The sequence below is a fragment of the Bos grunniens genome, chromosome 5, assembly GCF_055505025.1.
Source record: "Bos grunniens cultivar Pamir isolate PY7600 chromosome 5, Bosgru_T2T1.0, whole genome shotgun sequence".
Classification (NCBI taxonomy): Eukaryota; Metazoa; Chordata; class Mammalia; order Artiodactyla; family Bovidae; genus Bos; species Bos grunniens.
The window spans coordinates 103468649-103480268 of record NC_141169.1 but is presented as its reverse complement, the minus strand read 5'-3'; the positions used below and the strand labels follow the sequence as shown (position 1 = coordinate 103480268).

Below are 11620 nucleotides of genomic sequence, written 5' to 3'. Positions count from 1 at the left end.
CAACCCATTCACTGTGAGTCTCACTTCTCGGTTTTAGTAGACAGCATGTAGGATATTTTGGAATATTCAGTTATGTGCTTCTGAGTTTACCTTTCTAAGAGTAAACACTTTCAGGGCCAGATTTCAGACTTTTATGCTATTTAAGTGTGGCTTTCTCAGTACCTAAAGGAATGGAAACGTGTAGTCTGTGGGGAGGTGATAACTCTGAGTTTCAACTGAGATTTCATTGGGGAATGAGGCATATTTAAATACTGAATTTTCTAAGAGTAGTAGTGAATATATCTAGCTTTTTTAAATTATGAATAATTTCCTTTAACCATAATGCTGTGTAAAAACTGCAATTATAAAAAAGACAGGATTCTCATTTATTTGAGAAACAATATTACAGAGATGTCTTTCAAGAGTTTCTTGCTTCAAAAATGGCACTACATGGTGCTAGGCTCCACATCATCATATCCAGGCTCTTCTAGTCTCAGGACCAGTGAGGACTCCTTCTCCTCCACCCCAGAGCTGACAGTTTCTCTCAGAGACTTCAGAGAGATGCCTGAAACAGTAAACAGAACCTGGTTTTAGTGGTGACAAAATGACAAGACATAATGTCTGATGGAAGAATAGTAAGAGGGGCCACAAAATAACAGGTGGGGGTGGAGCACCTGGCATTGTCTAAAAGGATGGAGCTACTTCATACTGACTCAGCTACTCCATGCAATATCTTGTCTGGACCTCGGCAATTGGAAAGAAGATGGACTGATAGTGGCAAGGAATGAAAAATAGATGTGCATGCCTCTTCCACACCCAGTGGGTCTGGTTTCTCAGGAAGTGGAGACAGGAGAAGACCTCTGTAGAATGTCTCAGATGCTGTCTTCTCAGCAACTCAACAACAGAACCAGCCTGACCTACAAGATTCATGAGAACACTCTGGGTCCTCTGTCAGATGCCAGAAGAGGGCAACTCAACCAAATTCCACAACCTCCTGCTCCCCAGGGACCACATCCCCACATATAAGCAGAAAGCTTAGTCCTTGGGAATGAGGATCTTCATCTGGCAATTGAACCAGTGAGAGAAAATTTTCTCTTGGTTCCCATCTAGTGCTGAGATTTTATGATTCTCTAGCTAAGGCTATTTCAGATTCTGCTTTAATAGTGAGCAACCAATTTTAAACATTTGGTTACACAGATCTCTCAAAACAAGTTTTACAGCTCATAGATTTAATTTACACCTCCATTAAAACCATTTAAGAATAATTCTCACTATTTGAAAAATCCCCAAATTTATTGTCAGAACATATATTTCAATTTGGGGTATGAAAATGGGAACAAAGCTTATAACAATGTATACAGGTGTGTCTTTATCTAATTGATGATATGGACATGGACAAGAGAACACAGTATGTTATCCTCTCAGAAGAGATGAAGTAGCTCCAATATTCCAGGGATAAGGAAGAGTTGATAATATCTGATACATGTGGTGCATGTATGCTCACTTGGATTCGACTCTGCGACCCCATGCACTGTAGCCTACTAGGCTCCACTGTCCACATTATTTCCTGGAAAAAATACTGGAGTGGGTTGCCATTTCCTTCTGCAGGGAATCTTCCTGACTCAGGGATCAAATCCAAGTCTCTTTTGTCTCCTGCATTGGCAGGCAGAGTCTTTTTCACTGTGCCACCCGGAAAGCCCATCTAGGTATACGAGGCTACCCCAGTTCTGATAGTACAGAAACACTGACTGTTGAAGTGGGTCAAAACTCATCTTTTCCACCATTATGAAGTCAGACTACTGTGCTGTCAACTCACCTGTCTGGGAATACCTGGCATCACCTCTGTCCTTTGGGGAAAAGTTATTCTCATTCATCCCAGGGAGGAAAGGATTTATGGGAACAGGTAACTCATCAACATCATCATAACCATTTCCTATGGCGTTGATGTTCTGTCCCGGAGGCTCTGAAAACAGACAAGAACTTAGGTGGAATAACCAAGTATGTGCTGGATTAAGTGATGCCCTAAGTCCCTTCTGAGGCAGAGATTCAAATAAATGATACATATATACTCCATATTCCAGGGCTGTCAAAGGCATGTGTTTGATCTCTGTGTGCTCAGAAATCATTTAAACCTTCTAAATACTCCAATATATCAGGGTCAATCATATTTTTCTAACATGGCCTCTCATAGCATAGAGTATCTGCAAAAGCTATTATGCTATGAGTTTCAGGTACTATTTTTGAGCATATGGTACAGAGTTTTAACACATACTATGCACTATATATGCATAGTATATATGTATATGTACAAAGTATATGTAACACATACTATGCACTATACCATATCAGTGACTGCAAAGCATGAGTCTGGACCAAGAGAACCCAGGTGTCCATGTGCTCTCTGAAACTCTGGGAGACACAGAGTTGGTGGGAGGGGAAGCCTGGACATCTGTTACTCAGAGACAGGATATCCCACCATCCTTAGGTGGGATCTTAGGTGAGACCTTAGGATTTCACCTCCAGGGGTTGCCCATCTTTACTATCTGGAGAAGACCCAGGAAGGCATTCTCCTTTCTCTCTGTGTGTGCAGAGGTTCAAATAACTGATAAATATAGATTCTATATTCCAAGCCTGTGTCAAAGGCATGTATTTGATCTTAATGTGCTCAGAAATCATTTAAATCTTCTAATTATTCCACTATATCAGGGTCAGTCATATTTTTCTAACATTATCTCTCATATCATAAAGAATCAACAAAAGCTATTATGAAAAGTTTATTATAAAAGCTATTATAAAAGTTTCAGGTACTATTTTCAAACATATGGTACAGAGTTGTAACACATACTATGTACATATCAGTGACCAGGGAGGATGAATCTGAACCAGGAGAACCCAGGTGTTCGTGTGACCTCTGAAGCTCTGGGAGACCCAGAGCTGGTTGGAGAGGGATCCTGGACATCTGTTACTCAGAGACAGGATATCCCACCATCCCAGTCACAGGACGCTTCAGTCCCTTCAAGACCTTGGTTGACCTTAGGATCTCACTTCCAGAGGTTGTCCATCTTTACTATCTGGAGATGACCCAGAGAGGACATTCTCTTTTGGTAATTGATAAGTACCAGCACTGATCTCTCCATAGCTTCCAGGGCTTACCGATAACAATATTTTTGTCTCAATACATACAAAAGGCCATGAAATGATTAAAATATCAGACTGGCTATGGATGCAACTATAGTTTCCAGTGTTCCCTTTAGCCATACAATTTTGAGTTTATCAGTTTCAGATGTTCTTTTTTTTTAATGGTCTTAAAAGCTTTAATACATGCATGCTCAGTTAGATACAGGCATGCTCAGTTGCTTCAGTCCTGTCTTTCTCCTTGTGATCCCTTGGACTGTAGCCTGCCAGGATCCTCTGTCCATGTGGATTCTCTGGGCAAGACTACTGGAGTTGGTTGCCATGCTCTCCTCCAGTAGATCTTCTTGACACAGGGATCAAACCGGCATCTCTTCAGTCTCCTGCATTGGCAGGTGGGTTCTCTACCACGAGCACCACCTGGGAAGCCCAATTAGATGCATACTCAGTCTGTAACTGGGTACAAGTGACTGTGGATACAGAGAACTGGGTCTGATCTTTCCATTTCTGAGGCCACAGAGTGGGCAAGAGAGGGAAAACATTGTTGTGAACTAGAGAAAAGAGATCCTTCCCATCTTAATCACAGGAAAAGATCCTCAGACAAGATTCCTCCTCTGAATCCCCACCATCCAAGGGAAGATCTGCTACCTGGGGCAGAGTCAGGGTCTTCATCCTCTCCATCATCCCCTGTGTAATACGGCAGCTTAGGTTCTGAGTCATCAGACAGGTTACCTGGTAGGGAGAAAATCATCACAGAAAAGTGGAAACCTTTCCCCTCGTAGGAGGCCTTCTGTCATAGTTTAGAGGAAATACTGACACTTCAGACTGGTAGACAGAAGGCTTGAAGCTCCGTGTGAAGGTGGGTTAGTGAGGTTGGGTCTCTGTTTGCTGAAAACAACACATAGCCAGCTCATGAGCAGAGAGGAGGGCATGGGACTTACCTTGGCTGTCCAACAGGTCCTTCCTCCCTGGTTTTATGAGATCATCAATCTCCTGGTACAAGCCTTCACCAACTACATCTTCGAAAGCAGATAAGGCTAGGAAAGTGGCTTGAGTTAGGGACTCACCCTAGAGATATTCCTTTTGCTGCTGCTGCTGCTAAGTCACTTCAGTCGTGTCCGACTCTGTGTGACTCCATAGACGGCAGCCCACAAGGCTCCCCGGTCCCTGGGATTCTCTAGGCAAGAACACTGGAGTGGGTTGCCATTTCCTTCTCCAATGCATGAAAGTGAAAAGTGAAAGTGAAGTAGTTCAGTCATATCTGACTCTTAGGGACCCCATGGACTGCAGCCTACCAGGCTCCTCCGTCCATGGGATTTTCCAGGCAAGAGTACTGGAGTGGGGTGCCAGTGCCTTCTCCGATATTCCTTTTACCAATAGGCAAAGCCTTTAGTGTTCTCCAATATTAACCCATGGGGAACCCCTCTGAGCTGCTCAGGCTTCTTTCTTAGCTATATGGAACAGAAGTAGGTTTCCTGAGCCTGACCTTGATCCCACAATCAATTTCCACTGACACTGTTCACAAAGGAAGTCATACTTCTTAAGAAATTTTACATTCAAACCAGGACCAAGGATTCAACTCTTTCAAATCTTGATGCCTACTGTGGAAAAGGTGGAATTCTGCAAGATAATGAAGACAGAGACCAATACTTATATACTTTCTTGATGTCACAACAGATTCAATTCCTTTCCCACCACTTTCCAGATCATTTAGCATCCCTAAGGCCCACCTTGGTGCTCTGCTCTCCATCTGTGTAGCTGAATCCCCAGGATGATGAAGACCATGAAGAGAAGGGCTCCCAGAATGATGCAGAGGATCACGGGAAGGGAGAAGATGCCAGTGTTTGGAGCTGAGCCTAAAATGGTACCAGAGGAGAGAAGAGGGCCATAGGGTTTTATGAGGTTCATAAGTCTAGAAGAACCCCTCTGTCCTTATCCTGGTCCTCTTCTGAGCCTTTAAGGCCATGAAGTCACGATTCAGATACAATGGGTTTTTCTGAACTCCAAGCTGTGATCGACATAAGTGCTTCCCTAAGCTATGTCAAGTGTCTTTTCAGTCTGATTCCAGAGGATTTTTAGAGGGTGACAGGTAGTAAAGCTCTGGAGGACTCCAGCTGCCACTGCTTAACAGGACTGTAAACACAAGATCATTAAGCTTTTCTGTACTGAAATGGGTAATTTTGTCAGAAATATAAAGATATATAGCGCATGCTAAGTCACTTCAGTCATGTTTGACTCTTTGTAATCCCGTGAACTGTACCCCACCAGGCTACTCTCTCCATGGGATTCTCCAGGCAAGAATACTGGAGCGGGTTGCCATTTCCTTCTCCATGGGATTTTCCTGACCCAAGAATGGAACCCACATCTCTCATGTCTCTTGCATTGACAGGTAAGTTCTTTACCACTAGAGCAACTGAAAATATGGGTGTCTCCTCAATCACACAGCTCAGACCAGCAAAACCACTTACTTCCATGGGGAACCAGTCCTGTCACCAGGAAAAAAGGAAAAAAAAAATGGATTATTGTACCAAGTTGGCCTGAAAAAGTTATAGGATATGTCTATCATTGGGCTCTCCAGGTGGCACTACTCGTAAAGAATTTGCCTGTCAATGCAGGAGACATAAGAGATACCAGTTCAATCCCTGGATTGGGATGATCCCCTTGAGGAGGGCATGGCAACCCACTTCAGTATTCTTGCCTAAAAAATTCCATGGACAGAGGAACCTGGTGGCCTACAGTCTGTGGGCTCGCAAGAGTCAGATATGACTTAAAAGACTTAGCACACATGACTGTCATCATGGGCAGTCTGATATCTCCCAGATTCCAGATCAGGCAACTGCCTCTCATGGAGCCAGAGTACAAAGCAGCAGGCTATTCCAAGAAGTGCTTCTTGGTACAAGCTCACACCTCCTTCAGTCCTAGCCCCAAACCTGGTCCTTCATTAACCAGGGTGCACCCCGAGCCCCTCACTCACCAGAGCACCTCACACCAGCATCCTCCTCGTGCTTGCAGTCTGCCCTGCCCCCAGGGCTCTGCAGCACAGTCCCACAGGGAGGACTCCTGGCCCCTGCACCGCACCTCATCCAGCCAGATGCTCCCGCTTCCAGGGCCAAACGCCGCCGCTCGCACAGCTTCCAGGGCCGGGCCACAGCCCAGCTGCTGACACACCACCTCGGCCTCTGCCAAGCTCCAGGAGTCATCGCACACGGTGCCCCAGGAGCCGCTGTGCCAGACCTCCACCCGCCCTGAGCACTCACTGTCTCCTCCCTTGAGTCTCAGCTTCTCTCTGTCTGAAAAGGCAGCAGCCCCTCCTGTGACTCCCCTGGTGGGAGGAAGGAGCCCCTGGGAGCCACAGGGGAGGGGGCAGGGCTGACATACCTGTGCAGGGGGCAGCAGTTGGACAGCTCTGGTGTCTCCCTCCTGCAGAAGCAAGAGTGTGCTGGATCAGGAACAGCTGGGGGTGGTCTTTTTCCCAAAGAAAACTATCTAAAGTCTTTGGCTCAGTGCAAAGGACAAGTGTAAACACAGGCTCATTATCTACTGGGCTGAGACATTCACTGCATCTGATCACCAGCTGAAATCACTTTGTCCATTTACTGTTTACCACTCTCCACAACAAACACAAACACACCGGAAACACAGGCACATACACCTCTTTGTAGACTCAACATAATCTTGTCACTTAGATGGGAGAATATAAAATCACACTAACAATGTCCTTCAGGGTTGGTATAGAAACAGTGAGTCACCTGCACACGAGATATAGGCTTCCTGATATGGAGAGCATGAGGTGTATTTCCAAGGGTCAGAAGGGCACTGCCAGAGAGATGTGTCAGTTTTCCGATACTGGATTCCATCCACCCACCGGGGTCTAGAACCTTCCCTAAGATCAACAAAAGTGTTGAGGGTTCCCTTGTTCCCACAGCCAAGCTGACTGCAGATCACGGACACAGTGATGTCTTCCATGGGGCTGCGGCAGACACTGCCCCAGGTCCCGTTGTAGAAAACTTCCAGCCACCCAGCACACTGCTGGTCCCTGCTCACCATCCTGAGGGCCAGGAACTCTAAGATTGAAAGAGAGAAAATAGGACACTGTCAGCCCACTCAGTGCTCTAGGCTTTCCTCTCTCCCAGAAACTGTAACCACAAATCCCTGACGCAGCTGAGGAGATGCCCACTAGATGACAAGAATGAGATTTATCTCCATTTTAACCGACTTTGTCCATTAAAGTCTGTCTTTCTATTTCTACCACAATGATAGAGTGGATATGAACAGAGATCAAGATGAACCTAAGGGTTCAACCCTTGCAGGGTAGGGGAGCTGAATCCTGCTTCCTGACAAAACCTCTAAAATAGCAAGTGAAGTAGATATTGGGGAATAATGAATAACAGGCAGAATAATGAACCCACAGAGATGTTCACATCCTAATCCCTGTGGCCTGTAAATATGTTTCCTTACCTGCAAAAGGAGCTTTACAAATATGATTAGTAAGGACTTTGGGGTTGTGGGCTAAACCTACAATATTGTTGGTAAAACACATAAGCTCAGTCTAATCACCTCCTTAGCCCCAACTTAGAAGTGGATAAACTTTCCCAGCTACAGTCAGAGGGAAATGTAAGGGAGAATATACAGTAGAGACACAGTTTGTTGTCTGTCTGAAGAAGAAAGAGGGCTCCAAGCCAAGGAATGAGGCCACATAGAAACCAGGAAAGGATGGAAAAGGAGTCCTCCCCGTGTCTCCAGGAAGAATGTAGCCCTGTTGACACTGGGATGTTGGCCCAAGGAGACCATGGTCAGATTCCTATCAAACAGAGCTGAACAGAGTATATCTATGCTTTCAGTACAACATCAACAGCATCTCCAGACTGTACTACCACAAGAAACTGAAGAGAGAGCCTTGCTTTCAACTGGAAACAGCTCTGCCAGGAAACACTATTGAGAAGACAGGACTAGAACATCAGCTGCTTCAGGAGGAAGTGAAAGCACCTCGTCTTCACGTCTACTATAAAGACAGGTTCCATGGGAGGAAGCCTCCTACTCGGGTCCTTTCAGCGTCTCTCCCTCAGGGCTCAGGTTCCTGTCCTCCAGGGCTCTACCCATCCCCCAGCCTGTGGACAGCGTGCAGTGCAGACCTGAGCAGATGACCCCTGCGTCCTGCTTATGTCTGCAGTAGTGCTGCCCCCAGCCTCGGGAAGGGCACCTCCACACGAGTGACTCATTTCCTGCGCAGTTCACGTCGTCCAGCCAGATGGGCCCTGATCCTGCCCCGAAGTGAGCAGACCTTGTGGCATTGAGGGCGTCTCCAGAGCCCAGCTGCCTGCACACCACGCGGGCATCATCCAGGTCCAAGCCATCATCACAGATGGTGCCCCAGGATCCCTGGTCAAGGATCTCCACTCTCCCGGCACAGGGACCGCCCCCGTGCACCAGGCGAAGCTGTCTGCTGTCTGAGGAGAGAGAAATGGGACAATGGGGCATTGACCTGGGGAATGAGAAGGGTCTTCTGTCCTGTGGGACTCTCACCTGAGCAGTAGGGGGCGCTCTCCTCTGAGGCAGCAGAGTCCGTCGTTATGGACACGCAGTTTTTGCAGTGCAGCAGCGCCTGGGTGTAGTTTCCTGCAGAAACAACAATGATCAGAGGGGTGGGAGGGTTAAAGAACAGGAAACTGAATTAAGGTAAATAATGACCTTGAGAACCCCATGGACAGTATGAGAAGGCAAAATGATAGGATACTGAAAGAGGAACTCCCCAGGTCTGCAGATGCCCAATATGCTACTGGAGATCAGTGGAGAAGTAACTCCAGAAAGAATGAAGGGATGGAGCCAAAGCAAAAACAATACCCAGTTATGGATGTGACTGGTGATAGAAGCGAGGTCCAATATTGTAAAGAGCAATATTTTATAGGAACCTGGAATGTTAGGTCCATGAATCAAGGCAAATTGGAAGTGGTCAAACAGGAGATGGCAAGAGTGAACGTTGACATTCTAGGAATCAGCGAACTAAAATGGACTGGAATGGGTGAATTTAACTCAGTTGACCCTTATATCTACTACCGTGGGCAGGAATCCCTTAGAAGAAATGGAGTAGCCATCATGGTCAACAAAAGAGTTCAAAATGCAGTACTTGGATGCTATCTCAAAAATGACAGAATGATCTCTGTCAAGGCAAACCATTCAATATCACAGTAATCTAAGTCTATGCACCAACTAGTAACGCTGAAGAAGCTGAAGTTGAATGGTTCTCTGAAGACCTTCAAGACATTTTAGAACTAACACCAAAAAAGATGTCCTTTTCATTATAGGGGACTGGAATGCAAAAGTAGGAAGTCAAGAAACACCTGGAGTGAAAGGCTAATTTGGCCTTGGAGTAAGGAATGAAGCAGGGCAAAGGCTAATAGAATTTTGCCAAGAGAAAGCACTGGTCATAGCAAACACCCTCTTCCAAAAACACAAGAGAAGACTCTATACTTGGAGATCACCAGATGGTCAACACCGAAATCAGATTGATCATTTTCTTTGCAGCCAAAGATGGAGAAGCTCTATACAGTCAGCAAAAACAAGACCGGGAGCTGACTGTGGCTCAGATCATGAAGTTCTTATTGCCAAGTTCAGACTTAAATTGAAGAAAGTAGGGAAAACCACTAGACTATTCAGGTATGACCTAAATCAAATCCCTTATGATTATACAGTGGAAGTGAGAAATAGATTTAAGGGACTAGATCTGATAGAGTGCCTGATGAACTATGGATGGAGTTTCAGGACATTGTACACAACACAGGGATCAAGACTATCCCCATGGAAAAGAAATGCAAAAAAGCAAAATCGCTGTTTGGGGAGGCCTTACAAATAGCTGTGAAAAGAAGATAAGTGAAAAGCAAAGGAGAAAATAAAAGATATAAGCATCTGAATGCAGAGTTCCAAAGATTAACAAGGAGAGATGAGAAAGCCTGCCTCAGTGATCAATGCAAAGAAATAGAGGAAACAACAGAATGGGAAAGACTAGAGATCTCTTCAAGAAAATTAGAGCTACCAAGGGAACATATCATGAAAAGATGGGCTCAATAAAGGACAGAAATGGTATGGACCTAACAGAAGCAGAAGATATAAACAAGAGGTGGCAAGAATACACAGAAGAACTGTACAAAAAAGATCTTCATGACCCACATAATCATGATGGTGTGATCACTCACCTAAAGCCAGACATCCTGGAATGTGAAGTCAAGTGGGCCTTAGAAAGCATCACTATGAACAAAGCTAGTGGAGGTGATAGAATTCCAGTTAAGCGATTTCAAATTCTGAAAGATGATGCTGTGAAAGTGCTGCACTCAATATGCCAGCAAATTTGGAAAACTCAGCACTGGCCACAGGACTGGAAAAAGTCAGTTTTCATTCCAATCCCAAAGAAGGGCAATGCCAAAGAATGCTCAAACTACCACACAATTGCACTCATCTCACACACTAGTAAAATAATGCTCAAAATTCTCCAAGCCAGGCTTCAGCAATATGTGAACCATGAACTTCCAGATGTTCAAGCTGGTTTTAGAAGAGGCAGAGGAACCAGAGATCAAATTTCCAGCATCTGCTGGATCGTCGAAAAAGCAAGAGAGTTCCAGAAACACATCTATTTCTGCTTTACTGACTATGCCAAAGCCTTTGACTGTGTGGATCACAATAAACTGTGGAAAATTCTGAAAGAGATGGGAATACCAGACCACCTGACCTGCCTCTTGAGAAACCTATATGCAGGTCAGGAAGCAACAGTTAGAACTGAACACGGAACAACAGACTGGTTCCAACTCAGGAAAGGCTCATGTCAAGGCTAGATATTGTTACCCTGCTTATTTAACTTCTATGAAGAGTACATCATGAGAAATGCTGGGCTGGAAGAAGAACAAGCTGGAATCAAGATTGCCGGGAGAAATATCAATCACCTCAGATATGCAGATGACACACCCTTTTGGCAGAAAGTGAAGAGGAACTAAAAAGCCTCTTGATGAAAGTGAAAGTGGAGAGTGAAAAAGTTGGCTTAAAGCTCAACATTCAGAAAACGAAGATCATGGCATCTGGTCCCATCACTTCATGGGAAATTGATGGGGAAACAGTGGAAACAGTGTCAGACTTTATATTTTTGGGCTCCATAATCACTGCAGATGGTGATTGCAGCCATGAAATTAAAAGACACTTACTCCTTGGAAGGAAAGTTGTGACCAACCTAGAGAGCATATTCAAAAGCAGAGACATTACTTTGCCAACAAAGGTCCGTCTAGTCAAGGCTATGGTTTTTCCAGTGGCCATGTATGGATTTGAGAGTTGTAATGTGAAGAATGTTGAGCACCGAAGAATTGATCTTTTTGAACTGTGGTGTTGGGGAAGACTCTTGAGAGTCCCTTGGACTGCAAGGAAATCCAACCAGTCCATTCTAAAGGAGATCTGTCCTGGGTGTTCAGTGGAAGGACTGATGCTAAAGCTGAAACTCCAATACTTTGGCCACCTCATGCAAAGAGTTGAC

At 45.0% G+C, this 11620-nt stretch overlaps 2 protein-coding genes and 1 pseudogene across 2 annotated transcripts in view; all 3 read right to left on the bottom strand.

The window, feature by feature from the left end:
* Positions 1 to 341: 341 nt before the first annotated feature.
* LOC147372831 (antigen WC1.1-like) lies at positions 342 to 6531 on the bottom strand. Its single transcript, XM_086402109.1, has 3 exons — positions 3760 to 6531; positions 1796 to 1942; positions 342 to 544 (listed from the first exon to the last, which is right to left on the bottom strand). Exons 1-3 carry the CDS (start codon positions 3860 to 3862, stop codon positions 426 to 428), a joined length of 369 nt encoding a protein of 122 aa, XP_086258235.1. The 5' UTR covers positions 3863 to 6531; the 3' UTR covers positions 342 to 425.
* LOC147372830 (antigen WC1.1 pseudogene) lies at positions 6082 to 7158 on the bottom strand (annotated as a pseudogene).
* A 987-nt stretch (positions 7159 to 8145) lies between these two features.
* The window catches only part of LOC147372829 (antigen WC1.1-like), an 86111-nt gene continuing 82636 nt past the window's right edge, over positions 8146 to 11620 (bottom strand). Inside the window, exons 9-10 of the mRNA XM_086404352.1 lie at positions 8635 to 8727; positions 8146 to 8558 (exon numbers count right to left, since the gene is read on the bottom strand). Of these exons, the coding sequence (XP_086260478.1) occupies positions 8146 to 8558; positions 8635 to 8727 (506 nt within the window). The remainder of the gene's footprint in view (positions 8559 to 8634; positions 8728 to 11620) is intronic.